The sequence below is a fragment of the Empidonax traillii genome, unplaced genomic scaffold (assembly GCF_003031625.1).
Source record: "Empidonax traillii isolate 1590-97213 ecotype Southwest subspecies unplaced genomic scaffold, ASM303162v1 scaffold12:size2584012, whole genome shotgun sequence".
In the NCBI taxonomy this organism is placed as follows: domain Eukaryota; kingdom Metazoa; phylum Chordata; class Aves; order Passeriformes; family Tyrannidae; genus Empidonax; species Empidonax traillii.
The window spans coordinates 1731603-1756692 of record NW_020955205.1 but is presented as its reverse complement, the minus strand read 5'-3'; the positions used below and the strand labels follow the sequence as shown (position 1 = coordinate 1756692).

Sequence of the window (25090 nt, the reverse complement as noted above, 5' to 3'; positions counted from 1 at the left end):
CACCTAAAGCCACGAGGAACCCAATCTGACCTTGCAGATGACCCTGCTGGAAGCAGGACCTGGACTAAGTGACTTCCAGAAGTGTCTTCTAACCCAAGGGATCCTACATTCCTTCAGAGGATGGACCATTAAAATCACAGGGGGTTGTTAGAAATAAAAAGCATTTGTGGCAAAGACATGGAGCTCTCACTTCACTTGTAAGATTTTTCCACTGTCTTGTGGAAATCCACCTGCTGTGGATCCTCTCCCTAGACAGAACAATGCTACCATGAGGTCCAGCAGAGCTGTAACTCTGAAAAACAGACACAAAACTGAGCTCAACTCTAAAAATCCCTGTCCTATGGCCTTCTCTTCTGAATTTTTGTAATTTCTGGGGTCAAGTGGTTTGGTGAGTTTGATTTTAAAGGTTTAATTCCAAGACACATCGATGCAATCACAAGAGTGAGACATACATCTCACCATGGCATCTGACCTGTCAAACACAGCAGTGAGATTTAATATTAAAGAGTCACACAGAGAAAACAAAGACTATTCCATTTCCCTTTTTTCCTGTTTTTAATCCATTATCTGGCAAGCGTTTCACGTTTGGTTTCTATAGTCTCAACACCTGTGCCTTCACACATCTACCCAAAACCTATGGAAAAATTTGGCCTGTGTAAAAGAAAAATAAAATTCCATAAAAACAATTTCGATGATCTATAGACATCCCATCAACAGCATTTCATCCTTACAATTCCATAGGAAATCCAAGCTTTGTGATAATCCCAGTCCATCTAACCTGAGAACACATCGGAATATTTTTGCAGCAGGAAGCCTGAAGAATTATAAGCCTCTTCCCAGAGCAGGGAAGTACCCAGACACTTCCCAAATCTCCAGCCCCACTGCTTTTGTCCAAAGGAATGTTGGAGAAAGTCTCGAATTTGCAAACTTAAGCCGAGATCCTTTAAATATTTATGCTCATGTTTACTTTGCCAAGAAGGGAGAAATCCCGTTCGCTCGAGAGGAAGTGAAGCAAACGTTGCACGCGGGACTCGAGCCTGAGAAAATCAGACACCCCTTTTAACCTCAACACAAAAAAATCACTGTCTTCCCAAACTGGAACCTGCCCCCAGTCTGTCTGGGGAGTAGGACCCCAGGACCAGGTTGGAGCTTCATCAACAACACAGTGAATGTGCTTTCAATCGTGGTGTTTCATGTGCAAATGGGAACACAACCCCACTTTATTTACAAACTGAGGGGATGGAGGAATTTTTGAAATCAAGTTTGACCGGCTAAGATGCTTCAAGCAGTTCAACGACCTTGTCTGCTCCCTAATAAATGCATTTTTAAAGGAACTGAGTTCAAAAGTTGCACGGTTTGGAGGGAGAACTAGAACTGGGTAAAAGCAGACATGCTATGCTTACCAAAACCAACCAGCCCAAATGGCTTTAGAAACTCTCAGGTTACGTTTGAATCACAGAATCCCAGCACTGAGTTGGAAGATCATTAAAGGTCATTAAAGATCATCTCGTCCCACCCCACTGCCACGGGCAGGGACACCTTCCACCAGCCCAGGTTGCTCCAAGCCTGGTCCCACCTTGCCTTGGACACTTCCAGGGATGGGGTAGTCACAGCTTCTCTGAGCAACCTGTGCCAGGGCCTCCCCACCCTCACAGGGAAGAATTTCTTCCCAATATCCCATCTAACCCTGCCCTCTGGTAGCAGGAAGCCATTCCCCTTTTCCTGTCACTACAGCTCCTGATGAAGAGCCCCTCTCTGGTTCCCTTGTAGGCCCACATCAGACACTGGAAGTCTGCTCCCAGTTTTCCCAGACTTGGAGGTATTTAAGCTCCAGGACCAGTTGTCACATGAGGTCCCAAGGTTGTGATGGTGAACCCTGGTCCTCCTCGCCAGCTCAGTGGTGCCAATCTGGTAAACCAGTGGAGGGACCAGCACCATCCCTGTGCTCCCAGTACTCCCTCACGGACTTGTGGGCATGCAGAGGTTCTTCCGTCCAGACCTGGATTCCATCCTGCCAGAAATCAAGCAGGGGATGAGGATGTCAAGTCCAGCCCTACTTCGAACTAAATGAAGATTGCACAGGTAACTCGGATTTCACGATTCCCAAGCGCCCGCCCTCGTGTGCTTCACATTCTCAGAGGTTTTCCTGCAAACCCGATCAACGCTCACCAAAATCACTATGATCCCAGATAAAAACAATACCAGGATAAAACATTCAGACTTTCCTAGCAAAAGATGCCACAGGTTTGATACTCTAAGTGTTTTAGTACCAGTGTCTGGGAAAGATACTGCAACAGCAGACGTCACATCAGATGTTTGATACCTTAAAATCCTCAAGTGCAGCTTCCCCACCCAAAATAAAAAGGAAACAAAAGGAAAAAACATGTAGCTTATAAATCCTAACAGCAGCAGTGGATGCACAGGTGAAATAACTGCAAAACTGAGCTACATTTTAAACACATGAATTCAAATAAAGCTTTTTCTACATCTTTCTAAATGCTGCTGATGCACCCTGGGTCTTTCAATACAGAGGAAACATCTCTAAAGCCACTCTGATTTATGTATTGATTGCAATAAATAAATAAATAAATAAATATAAACTAGCATCATCATCGATAGCCCAGGAAAAAAAAGCTCATTAGTCGTGTGCCAGGGCTGCTGAATTACCTTCCCTGCCATCAGCAGCTGGAGTGACAGCTTCCAAAACGCTCTTGGGGATGAAAAATCATGGCCAGGAGTGAGGGCCAAGGCTGGGAGAGCCTTCATGAGGGAAGAATGCATAGAAAAGCCCCTTATTTTAATGAAATAAAATTTTAAAATGAGAAAAGTCGCCAAAATGGGCGAGTTTACTCAAGGACATGGGGGAAATGGCGTGGCTATGGTGTGACTGCAGGATCAGAGGCTGAAGAGAAGATGCTCTAACGCAGCCCCTCGGACCAGACAGAGTTTGCTGTGCCCGGGGATAAGCTCAGTTCTGTAAGGTCGTGCTTAAGCATTCACAGCCCATCGCCGCCACGTCCACGCACCTCTCCACGGGAAGACAACACTCCCCTGTCATTTCCTAGCACTCAGTCGGGAAAAGAGTCGGGAGAACTAGACTAGAGGCGGTCAGAAACCCAATTCTCCAACTAACAGTCTGTTTACAGAGCGATTTATTACAGCGCCTGGTTATCGACTGAGCGAGGCACCGCGCCGGTTTTCCTCCCGTAGCAGCAAATCTCCTCCTTCCTCTGCCGCTACGTGATTATTTTTTTGATCCGCCGATGGGCAGGGACCGCGCTGCAGCGAGGGATGGCAAAGCCATGATTTCTGCTGAGCTCACGCTCCCCACTTTATTAAGCTCGGCTTGATTTCGGGATAGGAAAAGGCAGATGGAGGAGGAGGGAGCCGATCCAGCAGGAGAAGGGCGGCAAAACGCCCGGCTCTGAACTCACGGCAGGTCCAACCCCGGTCACGTCGGAGGGGTTTTATTTTTGCGGGGATAAAGCGATGGCCGTTTTGGGTACATTTCGGAACATTCCAGAAACAAATACCGGCTGTTTTAACCTCCGGAGGAGCAGTGCTCCCGTAAAGGCCCGGCGTGCCGGGGCGGGAGCTGCCGTAGAGTCCAACACTGCGCTAAAACGCAGGAATACCTCATCCCGAGGGGTGGGAACCGCTGATGGGGAATGGGGAATGGCTCTGCGTGGCGTAGCGGGCTGGCAGAGCCCCGGGGGACCGCGACCCGCTCCCGCCGCGATGCCGATCGCCGTGGGCTCGGCGCTGCTGCCCCACGCGGGCCGGGGGCGCGGGGGAGCCCCAGTCTGGGGTGACACTGGGGCTACAGAGGGAGATAAATCTCCCCCCCCGCCAGGCTGGTTTTTCCACGTCCTGCGTGTCCAACCCACCCGCGATGGGGGTGAGCGGCAACGGGGGGGGAACCCGGCTTGGGAGGGGCGATGCGGGGCCGCTCCGCACCGCGCACCCACCGGCGGGGTCACGCGTAGGTGGGGGGCGAACTCGCGTGGGGGGCACCGCACAAACCGGGGGATCTCAGAACACCGGGAGGGTCTCAGAACACTGGGGGCAGTCGTCCCCCTGCGCCGAACAAAGGCTCCCGCCGGCCCCGCAATGTTCCATCGGGGTTCCCCTCACGACCCCCGTGCCGCCGCCCCCGCCGCCCGCACTCACCGGAGGTCCCCGCCCCGCTCCGCTCCGCTCCCCGCCGCCGCTCACCTGGGTGTCGGGGCGCGGCGCATCCCTCGCCCGCAGCCACCGCCGCCGAGGGAGATCCCGGGAGGTCGGTGCTGAGGGAGGGTCGCCGCTGCCCGGGGCTCAGTGCTGAGGGGGGTCGGTGCTGAGGGGGGTCCCGCGCTCGTGCCGAGGGGGGTCGTTGCTGAGGGGGCGCTCGGTGCCGAGGGTGGTCCCGGGTGTCGGTGCTGAGGGGGGGATCGGTGCTGAGGGGGAGGGGGGGCAGTGTCCCCGGGTGGGGAGGGGGGACGGACGGCCGCTCCCGCCGCCGCCGCCGCCGCCCGGGCGCTGCCCGACTGCCCGCGCGCGCGCGCCGCCCTCACGCGCCCAGGGGCGGGGGCAGGCGGGGAGGGACGGCCCCGCCCCGGCGGAGGCCCCGCCCACGGGCCCGGCCCCGCGACACGCCCCCTGGCGTTACGACGCGGCAACCGGGCCGTTTTACGGCAGCGCGCGGCAACCGGGAGGCGGCGGCGGGCGATGAGGCGGCGGGTGAGACATGGGGGGACACGGGGAGGGGACGGGGACAGGGACGGGCCACACGAGGGGACACGCTGCCCCTAAGGTGCCCTGCCCGGCGATCGCACCGGTCGCAGCCCTCGGAGATCGGTGCCAGTCGTCCCCGGGCCCAGAGGTGTCAACGTGAGTTAGAGGGGAGAAAAGCTTCGAGTGGGTAAAAAGGGAGGGGTGTTACTGGCACGGGGCGGGGCGCACGGGCTGCCCGGTGCTGGTGGGGAGGGTCCCCAGCAGGGCCCTGAGCCCGGGCCTGGCCCGGGGGAACCCTCCGCTCACCCCGTAATTCCCGTTTATTCCCATCGAAGCGCTGAGATGACTGAGCGCACCCCGGGGGCTGCTGATGCGCTCTGATCCCGGGAACTGAGCGCCGGGACACGCTCGGGGTCAGGGTCAGACTCGGGGTCAGGGTCAGGCTCGGGGTCAGGGTCAGGCTCGGGGTCAGGATCAGGGTCAGGCACGTCGCTCCTCCTCTCACGGGGTGTGTGACACCCCAAATCCCTCCCTCTGACCGAATTCCCTCTCCTGACCAAATTCCTGTGACATCCAGGTCTTTCAGGCAAACAATATTCCCCTTGCTCCCTGCATTGACCCCTTCTCTGGAGGTGAGTGCATTGCTGGCTCGTTTGACGTGGTCTGGGTGAGCTGAGCTGTTTCCACCGGTACCTCTGGGGCATTCCCGGTGCCATCGCTCATCCTCAGCCGTTCCTTTCCTTGGGTCTGTTCGTGGTGAACTCTGGGCTTTGGCCAACCCCGTCCTGGTGTTGTTGTGGCTTTTGGTTTCTTGCTCCAGGAGGTTCTGGGACACCAAGAGAGGTTCTAAGTTTGGTTCTCAGAGCAGCTGCATGTCTCTGGGTTGGGGAGTTTGTCTGGAATGGAGAAGTTTGGGTATTGTACAGAACTGGGAATGTTTTCCTCTGATTTCAGCATTCAGGACCTGTTGTCCTGGTACTGTACAGGAATTATAACCCACAGCTACGGAGAGATTGCTTATATTTAACAAAAAAGGAGACAACTGTGCTTCTTGTCTGGTTTAGCTGTTTAATTTTCCTTGAGTTTGTTCTCTGGCTCTGTCAGGAGCCACATTAATCCAGAGGCTCAGGTGTCACCCAGCCCAGCTCCTGCTGGAAGTAAAAAGAGATGTTCCTTCTCTGATCTCGCTCCCATTAACAACTCTCAAGACATGGTGTCTAAAACCTGTATTTCCAGGAAAAGGGAATGGTCTGGTGGTTAAATCGTGCATCCTTTTACTCTTGATCTTTGTCCCTCCTGTTCTTTGGTAGAGTCTGGATTTGTTATCTTCCAGGTGATTTTTGGTATTTAGCTCCATATTCTTTAAATTAGGAACAGGACTCTGGTGATGTGTCACTCTAAACTATTCCCTCTGCAGGTTCTTAGCACCTTTAATTTATTAAAATAGACTTTAGGAATCTGACTCATCCTGAATTCACACTCCCTTTGCTCCACCACTACCTATTTATGCTCAATTACTGAGGAGTCTCATTCCCTGGCCCTCAAGTGTCTTCAACAATTACCTGCAGAGGGTTGTTGTCTTTAATGGTGTGAAAATAACAAGTTTGGGGTGTTTTTTTGTCAAGTATTGGAAAACACAGGCTTGGCTTTGCATCCTGGACACAAAGAAGCCCCATCAGTTCACAGATTGAACTCACACCAGCGACGGCAGCTTATTTGTGAAATTACAACTTCCATGAGGGAAACTTGACTTCTTGCCCTATTGAGGCACGACAGCACCATTTTCAAATCTATAAATGAAATGATAGCATTTGTGTTGAAATGCTCCTTTTTCTCACCCCGGTGTTCTCATCTCACTCTCTTCAACTACCTGAAGGGAGGTTATAGCCAGGTGGGGGTCGGTCTCTTCTCCCAGGCAACCAACAATAGGACAAGAGGACATGGGCTCAAGCTCTGCCAGGGGAGGTTTAGGTTAGATGTTAGGAAGAAATTCTTTACAGAGAGGGTAATCAGGCATTGGAACGGCCTGCCCAGGGAGGTGGTGGATTCACCATCCCTGGAGGTTTTTAAGCAGAGATTGGATGTGGCCCTTAGTGCCATGATATAGTAATTGGAGTTGGATCAGGGGTTGGACTTGATGATCTTGGAGGTCTTTTCCAACCCAATCTATTCTATGATTCTATGATTCTATGATCTCAACACTGGGAATGGGGCAGCTGAAATCCCTCGGAGGAGCTGAGGATTCCAGAGAGTTTGCACAAATCCCAACTACTGATGTGCAAATAAAACAAACCAGCAAGACTCTGTTGCTCTGTTGGCACCTATAGCAGAGGTTCCTGGCCTGTGTAAGTATTTATCCATTTTTATGAAAACTCCTGAACAGAGTGTGCCTGGGCCTTTGGGAAGCGAGTCCTGGCTGTGCCTGTGCAGAGCTGCTCCCAATCCACGATAGGATTTCAACCCCCTCCTCGGCATCAGAGAGGCTCGGCTCTCCATCCTGGCTTCTCTGCAGCTCCATCTTTAGCTTTAATGGGAGGTTATCCCAAATAAAGCCACCTCACCGTGGCTTTTCACAGCCCCACCAGCCGTTGTTCCAGCCACTCACCTGCTCCGGCTCTGACGGGCGTCGGAGCCTCCCGAGGGTTTTCCTTGGAGCTGCATGTGGTGAGTCATCCTGCAGAACCCACAGGCAGTTTCACAAATACCAGATGGCAATAAAATTAAAAGTAGTAGCTCGTGGCAATTAAGCACTTGCTAGAGCCATTCTCCTTCCTGACTGGAGGAACCTGCCAAATGTCTTGACAGGAAAAAAAAAAACATGATGTTTCTGCAGAGTGGAAAATGAACAGAACACGGGACTCACGCTTCCCTCGCCCCTAATCCCATTTGGACTGGAGTGGAAAGCTATTTGCTGGACTTCTACATCTCCAGGAGAAGATGGAGCAGAAAGAACACATTGTAAAGGAAAATTCAGGGCATTTTATGGGCACACGTAAAAGTATTTCAGCCTTGCCCCTGTTAAACCCCCAAACTGGATGTTTGGAGGATGTCCAGCTCTAAAGCAGACTATGTTAAGGGATGCTACAAAGTTACAGGGATTTACAGTCTGATTTTCTGTTTTTATAGTGCAAGGATTTGCACCATGAACTTGGAAATAGTTGGAGCTTGTTAGGTCGGAAGCGTGTCCAAATACCATTGTGTTGGCTCAGCGTAAACAAGGGCTGCTCCCTTCCTCCGGTGACTCCTGCTGCTCGGCATCTCCAGGATCCACCGGCACACACACACACACACACACACACACACTCATGGGCTGTGTCATGCCCCAAACACTCACCTCGGCCCTTCCTTCCGACGTGTTCCACAGGGCCCGTGTCTCATCCATTCTGTTCCTTACTCGTCACGTGCCAAGAGTTCTGAGAGATGAATCCCTAATTTATGCATCCCAGGCCAGGAAGAGTTATTTTTCATGATTCTAATCTACTTCTTCCTAACACGTAAACAACACAACACTCCATTTTTTTAATTTCCCCCTGTCATGATGGAAAATGAGTGACTTATTTCTAGTGAATCACATTAAAGTGACCTTATCGTTTTGAGCTTTCACACGGGACTTTCAGGAATCTGAAGACGTTTTCATGCTGCCTTTGGCACAGCTGAGGGAAGGGTGAGGCCAAATCAGTTCCATCCTGGCCAGGAGAGGAGTAGGGGGCTGAGGGTGCGTTGCCACAGCTGAGGAGCCTGGGAGGGCTGGGGGATGTCAGAGCATAAGGAAAACGAGGGTGGACAGAGGAGGGCTAAGTCAAGTTTCTCTTTGGAAGATCTCCTCCTAAATCCTAATTTGAGTAGGCAGAGTTGACCTAAAGATTCCCACAGTCAGAAACTGGTTGGTTTGTGATCTCGTTTGGCTTTGTTACTCCTTACTCATGGCTGTGCCTCCTGTGCTGGTGGCCCAGCAGGTTCTCCTGGAACAGGTCGTGTCTGGCTCAGAGCTGTGGCACACTGTGCTTGCTGAGAGGGGCTGTATGTCAGACAGCCCCAAAAAGGCTTTATTTAGGGAATACCAGTTGTGCAAAGAATTCCCGTGACTATCACTGTCCAGGTGAGACACCAGAACACCCAAACACCATCTGACTTCTCCTGGCTCAGGTCTGGTTTCTGTGCAGATGTGTGAGTGTTCCAAAGCAGGAACTGCTGTGAAATCCCTTTGCTTTGAGGTTCAGATCCTAACAGTGCAAGGCTGATCTAACCTAGAGCTCAGAAGAGCCTGGCTCAACCTGACACTCCCCCATCTGCTGATGGTCCTTCAAATATCCTTCTCGGAATCCTGGGCTCTGGCTCGCTGCTGCTGGGAAGGCACTCGAGGTGTTCCTTGGGCTGTATCGTGTCCCAGGTATGATCCAGTTCCTAATCTCCTCTTGCCCTTCTCTGTTCCAGCTCTGGTGGGTCCCTGGAGTGCCGCAGGATGGATCCCGTGGTGCTCAGCTACATGGACAGCCTGCTGAGGCAGTCAGACGTGGCCCTGCTCGAGCCCCCAAACTGGCTCAACGACCACATCATCGGCTTCGCCTTCGAGTACTTCGCCAACGAGCAGTTCCAGGAGTTCAGCCACCGGGTGTGTTTCATCGGCCCCGAGGTGGCCCAGTTCATCAAGTGTGCCCTCAGCCAGGAGGAAATAGCCATGTTCCTCCAGCCGCTGGACCTTCTCCGCAAGGAGCTGGTGTTCCTGCCCATCAATGACAACTCCAGCCAGGCCGCCGGGGGCACCCATTGGAGCCTACTGGTGTATTTCAGGGACAAGAAGTGCTTTGCCCACTATGATTCCCACAGTAAATGCAACTCTGCCCATGCCAGGCAGGTGGCAGGGAAGCTAGAGGCCTTCCTGGGCAAAAGAGGGGGCAAAGCCACCTTCGTGGAGGAGAAGGCACCGGCGCAGCAGAACAGCTACGACTGTGGGATGTACGTGATCTGCAACGCCGAGGCCCTGTGCCACGCGTACTGCCGGGGCCAGCCCGAGCCGGGGCTGCAGCTCCTCACCCCCTCCTACATCACACAGAAGAGATCTGAGTGGAGAGCTCTCATCACAAAACTGGCACAGAAGTGATGGGGATGCACTCCCAGCCCCCCTAAAAACTGCCTTCCCTGTCCTCGAGGCAGCACCCCCAGTGCCTGAGGGAGATGCCCATGCGCAGAATTGTCCCAAAGAAGAAGAATGTAACCCCTCCAGCATGGCTACACCCCCCAAACACCCCGTTCTCTGTGGGAAAAGCCTTAGCCCCCTCTGGAAATCACCGGTCTTTCAAATGACAAAAGTCACTTTGCTTTCAAAGAAACCCTCTTGATGATGAATTTTTATACTAATTGCTGTGGCAAAACAGGTTGCTGAACAGACTTCACCTGTGCCCAGCAGGCAGCACACCCTCCTTAGGTGGCTTTAATTGGCTCCAGGCATTGTCCTTCCAAGCCAAGTTTAGCAAAATGCCCTTTAAACCCAAGCCCCCAAGTGCTTTATCGTGGCTATTTCTAGTCTGTGCCTCCCACTAGTGGTATTGGAGCAGTCTGGGATTTAGCAGCCAGGATTCTGTGCCCCTGAAAACCTGATGCTGAGATGTCAAAAGATGAGACTCCAAAGGAAATGCTACGATTAACTAAAGAACAGGGCAAAACCAAAGTCAGTTTTCTTCAGCCTGGTGCTCCCAGGCTGCACAGCCACTGCATTTTTTTGTCCCCCACCCCTGCTTGCTCTTATTGCAAATTAAAACCCAACTCTGAATAGCTGGAAGATTATTAGGAAGCTGAGAAACCCAATCCTAGGAAAGGAAACTTAATTGAGATAAAAAGCAACACTCACTCTTTGAAGCTTGGGGTTTTTCATTAGGATTTTAGGTCGTCTCCATCCAGGGAGGGTTTGTCAGCGCTCCCCAACCCTCATTAGTGTTGCTGCTGCCTCTAAGACAAAACCAGTTCTATTACTTGAGATAAAAAAACCCACACCAGGGAGAACAAAAGGACAGAGTTTGAGGTATAAAAGCCAAAGATAACTGTGGACTTCTTGAAATCCTTAGTGCACTTCAAACCGAGCCACTTCCCCTCCCGTGCTGGGTGACGGGATCTTGGAGTGGATGCTCTTGTTAAAGCCAGGCTTAGCAGTGGGGGAAATGAAAATTGAACTGAGATGTCATTGCAAGATAAGGAATAATCTCTCACTTGGTGAGAAGCAAAGAGCAGGTTGCTCAGGTGGTGTCTGGCAGAGCAGCCACACCCCCCAGCACACCAACCTGATCAGGGAAATCCGGGTTAAATATAACCTTTGGAAAAGGAAAGGGAAGGATTGTTTTTAACCCGGAGCTCCTCACCAGCCCAGCCCCACTGGTGTGTGCAGCAGCACAGCACTGAGGGGATGAAGGGCTTAACCTTCCCTTGATGACAAGAGAAAATCAAGAAACCAGCCCAGGCTCCCCCAGAACACCCAACTACACCCTCACAGGCAGCGGTGGGGCCAGACAAGGGTCAGGATCGTTCCCCTCCCTCCTACGCTGCCCTGACAGGAGAGCAGCCCACAGTGGTCCAGGGCATCCCTCCAGCACCAGCCCTCCCTGGAAAACCTGCCCAGCTGGAGCTCAAATGGGATCAAGCTGCTCGCCAAAGGGGATTCACCTTGGACACCAAGGGGCTGTGCTGGAGCCATGTCACTGCCACTCCCAAATCCAGAATAAAACTCAGACCAAACCATGTGCTTGCCGGCGTCATCCCGTCCTTCATGCAGGTCCCTGCTAATGCCTTGGCTCCCGCTGCCCCTGGGAGTGTCACAGCACAGGGGCTGTGACTCGGGGCGAGGCTGGCAGTGGCTTCTGGGCTGATTGAATCTCCCAGTTCTGTTTTTAGGGGTTGGTTTGGGCTGGGGAGGAGCACAGGGCAATAGGGGGGAGGAAGGCAAGATGGTGGGGGTCACTGGGGAGGTCTGGGAGGGGATTTGAGGGCAGGGGCTGTGCGTGTCCAACACCACCCTGTGCTCCTCAGCCCTGTTCCCAAGCCAGCAAGGTGAGTGCCCAGGGACGTTCCCTGCACCTGAGGACATTACCTGCACCTGAGGCTTTTATGTGCTGTTTCTTTACACAAAGAAAAGCAAACAGTCTCAAGCAGGGCATGACTGGGAGAGGGGACACACACCAACCAGGGGGGCAAAGACCAGCTGGGAAACAAAACCGGAGCTTTGTGACCAGTGACCAGCAGCAGAGACCCCCACAGCACACTGGGAGCTCATCCTGGTGCTCCTCCAAACCCCCTCCCCATCACTGCACCCATGGGTTGTTCCACTGCTGGCCTGAAGCAAAGAGCCCCGAGAGGAGCTCTTTGTCACCACTGACACATTCCTGGCTCAATGACCCCACACACCTGCTGTGGAGCACCAAAAAACCAGCAGGCTGGAACACCAGACCAAAACCCACCCAATCCTCAACCTCTAAACCTCTATTCTGGGGTCAAGAGCCCCACTTTGAGGCTGAACCCATTGAGCACAAACTTGTTCGTAGGAAAACCAACCCTAAACCCATCTGGGCTGCAGCACCAGGAAAACGAGCTGGGCGAGTCCCTGGCAGGGGCAGGATGGCGCCTTTCACCCACCAGGTCACCCACAGAAACAAAGACTCCGACAGCCCCATAAATCCAGAGCTTTGAAGAAACCAGATCACCCCCCTCAGTACCCTAGGGTGCTAAATCCCCCAAAAATGGGTGACACTACTCCAGTCCCTGCTTAGCCAACACCACTGTGGCTTTCACACTGGACCATTTTCATGCATTTCACTCATTTACATGCATTTTGCTGCATGGGCCAGGCTGGGGAGAGGGGTTGGAACTGGGGTTGTGGATGCTCGAGGAGGAAGAGGAGGAGGACGAAGGCTCATCCTGTTCCCCCTGCAGGATGGGGCTGCAGCCCAGCTCCCTTCCTAGGAAGCTGCTGTCCCCAAGGTGGCCCTGCCACTGGCTCGTGTCTCATCCTGCAGTCTCGGCTGCCACCTAGTGTAATAACATCCCACTCGAGGACAGGACTGTCCCCATGTCACCCATGCCCTGAAGGGGCTCTGGGACAGTGCAGATTTTGGAATGCCTGGTTTTGGGACTCACAGCCCATTCCCACTGCGAGGACACTGGTGGCAGAGAGCCACGTGCTAGAAAATCCACGGTTTATTTTCATTTTTTCATTTCATCTAAAAGCCGTTCCGAGCCCAGAGCGAGCAGCAAACTCTCCCCCAGGGCACAGGGATTTGGCCCCGTCAGCACTTGTAGTTCCCAAAAAACAGTAAAGAAAACCCAAGGGAATCACACAGGTATCACCTGCCGCCCCAGCGTGCTCCCAGGGGTAGGCTGTGGGACAAATCCTGCGGGACAAATCCTGCAGCACTCAGCTCCACCTGGTGACAAGGTTAACACAAACCAGGGCACAGATCCAGGACGTTCACCGGTGCCAGCCACGGGCTCCTTTCCGGACATCTTAACGAGGTGAGCGGGACTAACGAAGCCTTGGTTTGGCCCCAGTGCCAGGGGTGGTCACCCAGTCTGAGGGACCCTAAAGTGCTTTGCAGGGGACACACACATACCCCCCCATGCTGAGATGGCCCAGTGCTCCATGAAAACAGGGCTAGGGAGCCCTGGATTGGACCCTCACCCTTGGGTGTGGGATAGATGATGCCCCACAGGGCTGGTGGCCCCTTTCTCCCATCCCCACAGATCCCCGTATTTGGGGCCATTCCTCCGGGCACATTCCCAGGGGTACTGAGACAGGGACGAACAAGTGGGTTCACCCAGGGCAGCAACAGCAACTCATCCACATTTCTGGGGGTTCCCGGTGAGCCCAAGGTTATCTTTCAACTAGAAAAAACCCATGCCTGGAATAAAAACCGGCGTCCATTTTAGCAGCAAGTCCTAAGGGGAGGTCCAAGCACTCGGCAGCCCCGAGCCATTGTTCAGTGCTACGGCACAGCAGTGTCCCAGGGAGAAAAAAAGGTTTCCAGTGGGATGGGGAATTGGCACCGGTGGCCAGGAGCTGGCTGGGAAGTCCCGCTGGGAGCAAGTGCCCATAGGAAAAGAGAAAATACTTGGTCCCATTTTACCAGCCGAGGGAAAGCCGGGCCAGGTGTAACAGCCACGGCTGGGAGGTCGCAGCACCGCCATCCACAGGCAGGGTGTCACCGTTGGAGTCCGTCCTCAGCCAGCGCCAGGTAACAGTCACCTGCAGCAGGAAGTGGGGTGAGACGAGGGAGTGACTGCAGAGGCTCCGTAACCCATCCCGGTGCTTCCCTGCTGTGCCTAATCCAAGGAGATCCCACTCCTGTCCATCCTTTGCTGATGCTCTTGGTCTCATTAGCCCCAGAGCACAGCCCAACTCCAATGAGATGTCCTGATGCTCCTCCAACTGGAGAGCCCCAAACCCATGAGGAAACTTCTTCCCAAGGTTCAAAGTCTCAAGGACAGCAGAGCTGCCCACAGTCACTGAGTCCAGCAGTTGATGGGATCATCCCTGGCGTGAGGATGGCACTGTGGGGTCTGTCAGGCATGGGATAAGGGACAAAGCATCCCAGGGACCTGTTGTGGAACTCAGCCACTGCTCATTGCACCACAGCCCTTGGGTCTTCCATACAGTGTGACCCATCTGCCCCAAAGTGTCCCTACGGGTGCCTCACCTCCTGTGCCCACGGGAGAGGTAGTCCCGGTTCAGGGAGCAGAGCTGCTGCTCCAGACGGAAGATGCGGAACGCCAGGTACGAGGAGGACACGACCAGGAGGCAGATGCTGGGAGCAGAGGAACAAGCCAAGCGTTCAGCTGAGATCGACATTCCCAGGGTACCCCCAGCCCCCCCACGCCACCCTCGGCACTTACAGCACAATGAAGATCTTCAGGAGCTGGTAATCAGAGGGTCTCAGCTCCGCCACACAGCTCTGCTCCACCTCCAGCTCCTCCTCGGTGTTTATTGCACTTTCTGAAAGGCAAACCCACGGTCAGCAGCACAGCAACACTCGGCAGATGCTCCTGCTGCTCCAGCAACCAGAAAACATCAAACATTTCTCCCTCATGGGCTCAGACCCCACAGCCAGGAGATTCCATCCCATCCCCAGGATCCCATCACTGACTCCCAGCCTCAGCCCTGCTCCCATGCAAGGCAGAATTCCCCTCCAGGAGAGGGCAGGATGGATGAACACATGTTATGTAGGTTTATGCCCAGCATCATGTATAGAACTGGGCACAACCCCGTGTGCCCAGGTCAGACGCTGCCCTCACCTGAAACCAGGGGCTCCTCGGAGGTGAAGGAGCTCTCCTTGGCACTCAGGCTGCTGACAGAGGTCCGGTGGATGCACTGGTAGTTGGCATCTGGCAGTGACAGTGACAGCGAGGTGGGTGACACCTTCCTCCACTTGCCCTCGGGGACGATCACCTCCTGTGGGAACAGCCCCAGTGAGCCATGCACTGCCAGAGGGTTCTCCCGTGGCAGTGACAAGGATTCAGACCCAAACTTTATGGCAACTCCACTGAGCACCAGCACACCCAAACCATCGTCCTAAGAGGGAGCTGGTCCTCCGTGATGGCTCCATGGGGATGCAGGTTCTTACTGCCGTGGACCTGCCCACGCACCCCACACCTGCTCCAAATACCAACTGCAGCCTCCTCCACCCCTTGAAACTCAGGGCGGTCACCCAGCATTCTCCATTTCTCCACCTGGCATTGCCCCAGAAGGGCAAAGAAGTGCCCCAAAAAAGCACCAAATCATGTGCAGAGGCAACCAGCACAGAGAGGGGTTCCCCCACCAAAGAGTCCCCGGGGCTGGAGCTGCTGAAGGGCTACATCCCTCCAAAGCACCAGGACGTGCTGCAAGCCTGGATAGCTCCCAGTTCACCACTTGAAATGAATCTTTAACCCCTAGGATCCACCAGACCAACAAAACATCGGGGTCATCCCAGCTGTCACCTCCTGGTGCACCCCAACTGTCACCTCCTGCACCCAGCTCAGGGCCACCAGACCTGAGGATACCCTGCTCCAAAGGTGCAAGATGTGGCCCCTGTGCATGCTGGATCACACTGTGGTTCGGCTACAAGCCATCCCACAGGTTTCTGGATAACTCAACCACATTCTTAGCCTGTCATCCACGTTGATGGCCATGAACAGCACTGGCCAGCAGGAGCAGAGCTGCAGCATTTTCCACATCACTTTGAAGTTTTTCTGTCTGTAAAGGGACCCCTGAGACCAACAGGCTAAGTCATCAACTGTGCTCAACCAGGTCCTCTTGACCCGTCATTCCTGCCAAGTGTGGGGATGAGGATCCCAGAGGATGAGCTCCAAAGGTGACAGGCACGTCCTGGCGCGGCCTTTGACAGCACCGAGGGGGGAGAACCAACTCTGCCCCTGCGAGCGGCTGTTCAAACTGAGGGGGCCTGGAGGCACTTCCCACCCACAGTACAAGTTCAGGAAGGTCTTTCCCTCTCCCAGAGCTGCCCTCACCCTCACCAGTGACACAGCGTCCGGCTCCTCCGACAGCTCCTTCAGACTCAAACTCTTCTTACTCGAAACCTGGAGAAGGGAGAGAAACGGGTGTTATGGTGCTGCCTCTCCCTGCTTCAACCTGAGCCACAAAATGGAATTTTGGAGTTTCTGTTGAGTCTACGAAGAGGAGCTGCTTAAAACTTGCAATCACAGGGATCTGGGGGCCGAAGAAGAGCACCCAGCAGAGGACAGGGCACCGCACTGCTGCTTCCCATCACTGAACACCCATCAGGGCCATGGTTGAGCTGGGGGCTCCTGCACTGCTCTCAGCTCCCAGCACAGGGAATAAACCATCAGGGAAAAAAAAAAAAAAAGGGAATATCTGGGCAGAGCCCAGCACATTTCAAAAAATAAATCCCCCAGTTTGGCAACAAGGCTGAGTCACACAAATCACCACCCTGGCACAGCTGGCAGACACCCTCCTGGGCGGGGCAGGGCTCTGGCATCGCTTCCCAGTGCTTCAAAGGCAGGAAGAAAAGGTCCCCACAGTCCCCTTCTCCAGCTCGAGGGCTGATGTGTGCCTTTTCCCGCTTGATTTAAATTTTTTTTACTTTCTACCATTTTTCCTCCTCTTAAAACTTTAGATCTGGGCAAAAGACAACATGTGCAGAGTGGCAGAACAAGTATTACTACCAGATTATAAATAATTCATACACACGCCCTGGGAGAGAGCAGAAACTCTGGGCTCTGCCTCATCTGTGACCCAGAAAAGGCCCATGGGAACAGGATGTGCCCAGGGCATGGATCCTGCCCCTCTTCCCATCCCTTGATGCGAAGCGAGGACACTTGGAACTGGGAGGGCTTTGGAAGCATTCCAAAGCCTTGGAGATGGGTGGTGAAGAGCTCTGCTCAGCCCAAGGGGGAGCACAGAGCCCCAGGGCCGTGTACATGTGGAACAGCCGTTGGATGTGGAACAGGGAGTACCTGCAGGTGTGTGCAGACTCTCCTCAGCACGTCGTACACACTGTCACGGGAGATGAGGGACACGAAGATGTACTGCAAGAGAAAGAGAGAAGCTGTTGGGACAGATTCCCCCAATCCCGAGTCAGGTTCTCCACAAGCAGAGACAGGCAGAGACGTCCTGCCCTTGAATCTCCCCCTTTTCGGGAGCCGTGTTCCCCTGCAGGCGTTTCCCTGAGGAGCTTCCCTGCTGTTATTTTTGCAGCCTGCTAAAACCTGGACCAGATTTTTTTGGGGCCAGTTTCACTCTGCTGCTGTTCCTATGGGCCTTCCCATGCTCAGCCCAGAGGGACATGGCAGGAAACAGGGCTGCGACCTATGGAAAACATCTCCCGACACGGAGGGGAACACGGGGTCAGATTCTGCCCGATGCAGAACCCAGATGACGTGCAGGGCAGCCACACATGGCTTTGAATGCCCTGTGCCACCCCCTACCAAAATCCAGCAGGAACAATCTTCTCCCAAAATCCCACAAGAATAACCCCCTCCCTGGCAGGGGATGGGTGATGCACGGTGCTGGCAGCAGCACCCAGGCAGGCAAGGACTCGGACCCACTACGTCAGCTCACTGCAGCCAACAACATCCAACGGGAATTAAGAGCTGGAAATTCAGCCCTGTATCCAAGTTTTCCACCAGCTTCGGCTAAATGCCAGTCCAAGCCCTTTCACTGCTTGTGTTTAAGGAGTTTAAAGGTTTTACGTGAGCCTGGCAGGGGATTTGTCAGGCTCGGCCGAGTTTCACTCGGGCTTTGCTTCGTCCAGAAACAAAGTGGAATTCAGGAACAAAAGCAAAGCAAAGTGAAATTCAGGAACAAGAGGGTGTTTGCCCTGGCTGGCAGCCAGCATGGAGAGCAGCGCTCACTTCCCAACCAGGGACGGGAATCTCTTCCTTCCCTGTTCCCAAATCACACTCAGCTTGGAGCAGGGCATCCAGTGCTGTCAGTGCTTGTGTTACCTTTCTGCTGGCAGTGGTGGTGATGGCCAAGCCGTTGGGCAGCAGCCGAGCTGTCTTATGCTTCTTTATCAGCTGCACGGAGACCACCGGGATCACAACCTGCAGGGCAAGAGGACACGGGATGGACACGGCACAAGCATCACCCAGTCTCCCTGAGACCCACCACAAGAGCCCCCCCCCCACAAGCCCAGGGAGGTTGAAAAGTAAGGCAGGATGTAATTTTTGGCAGGGTAACTTTGCTGAAACCCTGAGCCTCCATCAGATATTTGTTTAAAGCATTGGGTATAAATAATTCAGTCCTCCAGCCCAGTTTTAAAGGAAGTCGTCTCTCCCTAAGATCCCCATCAGCCACAAGACTAATGGGGAAACATCAGATGGTAAATCAAGAAGAAAAGCCAAGAGAGATTCAAATCTCTCCCCCCTCCCCGAAACCTTTGATCTTCCTTCAAACGCCACTGCGGCTGGTGGAAGGTTTTGCATCAGGGAAATCTAGACCAAACCAATATTTGGTTTCCCCAGGCCGACACTGCAGGTGATCGGAGGGGGGGCACAGCCACACTCCCCTTCCCACTGGAGCCTTCTGACAGGGATTTTGGTGGTATTTGGATGCAGGAGGGGATAAGCTGTGGCTCTGAGCCTCATGGGATGGGGTGAGTTGGTCCCCGCGTTACCTTGATGTCCTTCCCGAAAAGGTTTGCGTAGAAGCAGAGCCAGTTGGGGGAGATGTAAAGCCTTCCCTGGATGAGGATGTCTCTCTGGAGGGCACAGGAGCAAACTGCAAGGCAGAGAGAGGGCCATGGCAGAGCATGTGCCGGATCCTGCCGCTTCCACCCCTGTCCCTCACCCTGCCACTCACCTTTCAGCACACTCTCCTCCGTCGGGATGTCCTTGAACAGCTTGTGGTACTGGGAGTTGTACTTGCTAGCAGCCTGAAAACAGAGCAGAGCAAAGTTATCAGGTGACCTTGCTGATAAGGAGACCCAAAAATCACCCTCCTGCGCAACAACCTCCCCCTGCCCGCACCCGGGAGCGGTGCAGGGGGGTCCCACCCGGCTGGGGCCGGGGAGCCCAGTGTGTTAGAGGCAGGTCGGATGACCCAGCCCCTGGCGAACACTGTGCCATCTTCCCGGATAAACATTTCCCGGAATATCTAAGGAGGCTGCTGAGCCTCCGTGAGGAGCTGCTTTTCTGCCGGGCTCATCCGCAGGCAGTTTATTTTGCCCAGCGGTTTCTCTCCTCCTCCTCTCCCCTTATCCGGGACACGGTGACAACACTTGCTTTGCGCCCATCGCGACGCGCCATCCAGCTATTTATATTCTCGGCGCCGCTTCAAAGCCTGCCGGCACCGCGGTGGGAGGCTCAGCACGGCGGCCCTCAGACACTTCTGTGGGGAAGGCAAAGCTCCAAGGCACTTCAACGCTTCCCATAAATCCGCTCGACCGGTCCCGTGCAGCAGATTTGTGCCCCCTGCCCTCAGGGTGCTGCCCACGGACCGGCGAATTCCAAGGGACGAGCTGCTTTGGCAGGATGCGGGGAAGTCCGGCACAGCAAGGCTGGTTTGTGGGCAGCAGCGCAGGCAGAGCCCTCCTGCCCGTGGGACAAGGTCACCTTCGCTCCGTGCACCTTGTCACGGATGAGCCGGGCCTTAAGAGGATCAAGGCTCAGCATCACCTGGAGCTGGCTCAGACACCTCCCAGAGAGATGCCGCCACGATGGGGGTGCCAGTGGGAGCGTTTCAGGGGGACATGAGGGCTATCACCTCCAACCACCACCAAGAAACACCCCCTGGCCCCAGCACAGACCCACTGCCAACGCCGTCACTCTCCCAGATGCCCCTGGATAACCAGAAATATTCTTCCCCTCCATTTTCTTCGTGGGGAAAAACAAAACACTGCTTCCCGTTATTCCTTCCTCTTTCAGAGCATCTCTTGTCTGTAGATAAACCAAAAAAACTGCTTTGGGCAGGATTTGAACAACCAAAAGGTATTAATGGATGGAAATTGAGCTGTCAACATTTCCACTTTTTCCTTTACTCTGCATGGAAAATCATTAAGTGTTTGCACGGCAGAGCACAGCCCACACAAAACCATTAACAGCTCCCCTGAAATTGCAGGCAGGAGCCTCTGTCCCACACGAGGAGCTGCCTCTGGCTCCTTGAGCCCACAGCTGACACCCCAGGCAGGGTCCTCCAGGGACAACAGGCTACAATAAACCAGCCCAGTCACTCCTAAAGCCAAAGACTCACCACTTCCCGGTGGCATTTCTTGATGTCCTCATCCTTGAGGGCTTCATTCAGGCGGAGGCTGGAAGGAAAAATAATAATCACCAGGTAAGGAAGAGCCCCGGGTCTCTTGCCTGCTCCCTAAATATGTGAGGCAAGATGAGACAAGGAATCGTGTAAAGGATTGAAGAGAGACCCCAGGAAGCCACATTTTGGGTGTCTCCATGATTTACTGTGGAACTGGAAATTGCTGAGGCTCAGTAATGGCTGCTGAGGGCTGATTCCTGATGGGAGACACGGAGGCACTGGGACAGGGTTGACTGTCCCCAAAACACATCCCAGCTCCAGGAAGGAGACCAGAGCTGCCCCAGCAGCACCCTGGGATAGGTTGTGAGAGGGAAATGGGCAGCTTTGGCTGGGTCATGGCTTCCTGAGGGAAAGCACAAAGAGGAATTTGGGAATGTGCCTGGGCAGAGGATGTACTCGGCTTTGGCCGTGTACGGAGACATCCATCCACATCCATCCCACGGGCAGGTGAAGAGACAAAACACAGAGAGCGCGAAATCCTCTCAGCAACCTCAGCTGTGGGAACAGCATTCCCTTCCCCATATCCCTCTCCCTTCCTTCCCCTGCTTTTGTACCCTCAATATTTGAGGGGGAAAGTGAAGAAGGGTCCCTCTGTGCCCCACCCCGCTGGTGGATGGATTCAGGGGCTCAGAGGCAGCAGGGATGCCACAGCAGGGGGGAAAGAGAAAACATTCAACCACAGCCCTTGGGATGCTGCTCCTCACCTGCCATCGAGGGAATCCAAACTCTTCTGCTTGTGGGACACCTCCAGCTTCTCGCGGCCGTGCCTGGGCTCGGGGCTCTTCAGCGGAGCTGCCTTCTCATGCATCGGCGTGGCACTGCAAGGAGACACCCGTCAGCCCCAGAGGGGAGGGGCAGGAGGGGCCTGGGGCTCTAAATCTATTCCCTTCAATCCCAGCCTGCACAGAAACGTCAGAATCTGCTGCTCAAGGACAGCGAGAATATTTCTATGATTTCCCAAGTCACGTGGAGAGAAAAAAAAAAGGCACTTTTTTGCCAGAAACTCCCCAGTGCTCGCAACCAAGCGGCCAAGGAGCTGCTGTTCCCTCAGATAACTCTGTCCAAAGCACAGCCTCTCCTCCTCAAGGGATGAAGATTGAGCTGGGGACAATCACAGGTCTACAAAACTCCTCAGGGGGATGGATTTCAGCCAGGGTCTGCTCCTCCTGGTCGGCAAAGCACCGTGTTCCCGAGGCAGAGCCCTTGCCAGGCACCAGCTCCCTCCTTGAGTCGCTTCCCGCATGTTGCAGCGAGGTGTTTACCATCGGGAATGTTATCAGAGGTGCTTATCGGCCGCAGCAGGTAAAGTAAACACGGGCCCAGCGCCGCGGGCAGGTTATCGCCTGATAGGCCACCGAGGTGACGCTTCACCGGAGATTGCCGAGGCACCAGAGCCAAAGCAATCCCAGGGGACCAGCGGCATGGTCGAGCCAGCAAACTGCCACAGGCCTGCGGAGAGGAAATGATTCCAGAGAAAGCGCTCAGCTCGCCGGGCAGGGGGTGATACCAGAGCAGGTGGGGCGCAGGCAGGGTGGCAGGATTAGCACGGAGCTGGAGCATATCCCAGTGCCCACGAGGATAATGCCATGGCACTGCGGCAGAGCCCGGGCAGAGAAGCCAACCCAAACTTCCTATACTCAGAGAGCAGCTCTTTTGCTGCCTGTATGACCCTAGACACACCTTGCTCCCACTCTAAGGGGATCATCTGAAGGATGATCCATGGAAATAACCACCCCAGGCTCAGGGGGAAGCCAGGATGGGGGTGCTGAACCCTGACACGCCCAAATGGGCTGAGAGTTAAAGCCACATGAGCCCCCACAGCCTGGGGCCCTGCCCAAAACACTGCCTCGATGTGATGGAGCCAGGCTGAATCCCAGCTGGAGGTGTGGGGATGCTCCCACAACATGCAGCACATACATGGGGGTGTAGGAGAACCAAACACAAGTCGCTGGTGCCATGTGGTTGGTAACTGGCAGGGAACAAGTTCCTGGATCCCCACAGCTGGCGCTGGCAAAGAGCTGCCAGTACAGCCCCAGAGTCCAAGCACTGCTGGAACATGCAGAGGTTGTTTTTAGCTCAGGTCAAGGGATGTGTCTGGAAAGGAACGGAGACCCTACTGACAAGAAGCACCAAAATACCATCCCTTGGCCTTGCACCAAAAGGCGTTTCCCCCGCCTGATTCCTCGGACACCCTCTGCCAGGTGATGCCACGCTGCCCTGAAGCCAAAACTCATATCATGGAGGCACCAAAGATTTCAACCCGCCCTTCTCGCGTGCTGGAAAAATGGGCTCTGCCTCAATCTGGAGCATCCCTCTCCAGAGCTCAGCCCGCTCCGGCTTCCCTCACGTCATCCCTTAAATCCCCAAGCTCTTGCACTGCTTAATCCGGGTGAGCCGATTTATCCCTAAGCGGGGCTGACACCAAGGGGCACCACACAAGGATCAGGGAGAGGCACCCCCTGCTTGAGGCAAAGGCATCAGAACCCCACCCAGCATTCCCAAACACAGATAAATCCCCTAAAATGACAAAAACCAGAGGCTGGAGAGAACTTGGAAGTGCTGCATGGTCCCCTCTCAGTTTTCTCTCCCCCTCCTGTCCACCACCAGGGACAATTCCTTGGTTACTGAGTCCTGGACACAGTACTGGCATTGGGATGCTCTAGGAAGGGTCTGGGGGCTGTGAGGAGCATCCTCAGCCCCAGAGGGAACATCACAGCAGCTGCTTTGTCTCCCCTCTCCAGATCTCGCTCCATCCTGGCTCCCAGATGCATCAGGGATCCAGGTCTGGGGTTCAGGAACATGGGATAAGGTTGGGCTCCAGGCACAGGTGACATGGAGGTTTCCCTTCCAAGAGCTACTTCCAGTGCTGGCACAGTGAGGAAAACACTTTCCAGCAGCTCACATTGTCACCCTCCTAAAGGAATTTGTTCAGCAAGAAGCTGCTTGTGCAGGAAAATCACCATCCCAAGTGTCCCAAACTACAAGTGGCATAAAAAAAGTCGGAGTGCAGAGCTCTTCAGAGAAGGTAAAGCCGGTGGTGCAGGACTTCACGGGAAAGGGAAAACACTCCAGCGACCTGTTGCCTCCCTGCCCAGTAGAGACACCCCCTCCCCACCCACACTGGCTCCCCGAAACCCGCAGGCGAGTCCCGGTGCTTCTCCCTCCCTCGGGATCGCTGTGTCCCTGCCCTTACGCAGCGCTGGGATCCAGCCTGGAAAAGGTCCGGCGCGAGCCCCTCCGTCGGCGGGCGATTTTCGCTGGATCCCTTCCCCGGGGCCGGGGAAGCGGGCGGGGAGGGCCGGGCCGAGCCGGGCGGGGATCCCGCCTCCCAAAAATCCCCAGGAGGCTCAGAGGCAGAGGGAGGCTCCGGCGGGCGGTCGGTCGCGGCCCGAGCGAGCCCGGGCGGGATCCGGAGAGCTGCCCTTGGTCCCGGCGTCCAAGGTCATTTCAGTCCCGCGTGTCGGAGCTGGAGCGGAGCCACCCCGAGATGCTGGGGGGGAACGGCCGGAGCCGAGCGGCGCTGGCAGGAGAGAGGGACAGAGAGAGCGGGAGGTCAGGCCCGGAGGGAGCTCCGCGGGTGCCCCCGCGCGTCCCGGGTGTTCCCGCCCCGGGGCCGGGGAGTCACGGCCGGGGCTGAGCCCAGACCCCGGTCCGGGTTCACCGCAGTGCCCGGGGCGCGGGGTCTCATCGGGAGCGGCTGCGAACGCCCCGCGGCACGGGAGGAACAGGGGGGAGCATGGAGGGAGTACGGAGGAACCCCGAGGGGAGGCGGCCCCGGTCCGGCGGGGTGTGCGAGGCACGGAGGGACCGTGGGGGCTCGGACACCGCCGGGGCCGCGCCCGGGGCACCCGCGGGGCCGGTCCCGCCCTCACCCGCGCTGGGCGATCCCTCACGCGGAGCCGGCGGGTCCCGGGCGGGAAGCGCCCAGCCCGGTCCGTCCCCTCAGGGGTGGGGGGGTGTCGGTGTTTCCTCGCTCCCTTCGGCACGGCGCCGCCGGCCAGGACAGGCCGAGGGGCAGCACCGGCTCGGCGGCGGCGGCAGGAGAGAAAGGGCCCCAGGGAAGGGGCCCCAGTCCCGAAGCCCGGTCCTGATCCCCCCTCACTCCCGGCCCCCCCGTCCCTCCCGGAGTCCCCCCCTCCCGCCCCCGCCGGTACCTGCGCGCGGCCCCGCGCGCCGCCGTCATGCCCCGCGCGCCCCGGCCTCCTCGCGCCGCCACGGCGCTCGCCCATTGGCCACAAGACGCTTCTCCCCACCTCTGCCGCCCGCCTATTGGTCGCCTGCCGCTCGGCCCCGCCCTTCCCACACGCCCATTGGCAGCCCTCCGCAAGGCACCGCCCCTCCCGCGCGCCACCGCTGAGCACCGCCCCCTCACAGGCCACGCCCAGCGGCGGGAAAGGGGCGGGGCCCGGGCGCTCGCAGGGGCCGCCTCCTAAAGGGACCGCTGCGCTCCAGCGGCGACCTCGGCTGGCACAGCCAGGCTCCGGGGCTGCCCCCGCTCTCTCTCCTCCGCGGCCAGGACGCCATAGGCCTCCCCAACCCTCTCAAGATTCCTCCACCATTACACCCCAACCCCTTCAAGACTCCTCCCTAGGATGCCCCCAGTTCCCCCAGACCACTCCCTTGGAC

At 55.6% G+C, this 25090-nt stretch overlaps 3 protein-coding genes across 12 annotated transcripts in view; 1 reads left to right on the top strand and 2 right to left on the bottom strand.

Moving 5' to 3' along the window:
* Window positions 1-4406, bottom strand: part of MYO9A (myosin IXA) — a 168372-nt gene extending 163966 nt beyond the window's left edge. For all 5 annotated transcript variants that reach the window (XM_027889155.1, XM_027889197.1, XM_027889171.1 and 2 more), the window contains exon 1: window positions 4216-4406. The gene's annotated coding sequence lies outside the window, so the exon portion shown is untranslated. The remainder of the gene's footprint in view (window positions 1-4215) is intronic.
* The window catches only part of SENP8 (SUMO peptidase family member, NEDD8 specific), a 19774-nt gene extending 8334 nt beyond the window's left edge, over window positions 1-11440 (top strand). Inside the window, exons 1-3 of one of the 4 annotated variants that reach the window (XM_027889356.1) lie at window positions 4655-4719; window positions 5291-5345; window positions 9148-11440. In XM_027889356.1, the coding sequence (XP_027745157.1) occupies window positions 9176-9814 (639 nt within the window). In that variant the 5' untranslated portion in view covers window positions 4655-4719; window positions 5291-5345; window positions 9148-9175 and the 3' untranslated portion in view covers window positions 9815-11440. Of the gene's footprint in view, window positions 1-4638; window positions 4720-4778; window positions 4870-5290; window positions 5346-9147 lie in introns of those variants that run through there. The other 3 variants (XM_027889374.1, XM_027889365.1, XM_027889382.1) reach the window with 3 other exon arrangements.
* A 1436-nt stretch (window positions 11441-12876) lies between these two features.
* Window positions 12877-24053, bottom strand: GRAMD2A (GRAM domain containing 2A). Of its 3 annotated transcripts, none has more exons than XM_027889323.1 (12): window positions 23658-24053; window positions 21169-21282; window positions 20402-20459; window positions 19013-19085; window positions 18828-18931; window positions 18157-18255; window positions 17167-17238; window positions 16201-16269; window positions 14986-15142; window positions 14587-14686; window positions 14391-14498; window positions 12877-13939 (listed from the first exon to the last, which is right to left on the bottom strand). In XM_027889323.1, exons 2-12 carry the CDS (start codon window positions 21270-21272, stop codon window positions 13936-13938), a joined length of 948 nt encoding a protein of 315 aa, XP_027745124.1. In that variant the 5' UTR covers window positions 21273-21282; window positions 23658-24053; the 3' UTR covers window positions 12877-13935. The 3 variants fall into 3 exon arrangements, with proteins under 3 accessions (XP_027745124.1, XP_027745134.1, XP_027745144.1); XM_027889333.1 differs by having other exon boundaries at window positions 16207-16269; window positions 23658-24050; XM_027889343.1 differs by lacking the exon at window positions 12877-13939 and having other exon boundaries at window positions 14387-14498; window positions 16207-16269; window positions 23658-24052.
* Window positions 24054-25090: the final 1037 nt, after the last annotated feature.

Coding starts and splice junctions, on each gene's coding strand:
- GRAMD2A (XM_027889323.1), bottom strand. CDS start 21,272: ATGCATGAGAAGGCAGCTCCGCTGAAGAGCCCCGAGCCCAGGCACGGC. Junction 18,932..19,012: donor GGAGGAGAGTGTGCTGAAAG/GTGAGTGGCAGG, acceptor TCTGCCTTGCAG/TTTGCTCCTGTGCCCTCCAG. Junction 14,687..14,985: donor CGAGGAGCCCCTGGTTTCAG/GTGAGGGCAGCG, acceptor TTTGCCTTTCAG/AAAGTGCAATAAACACCGAG.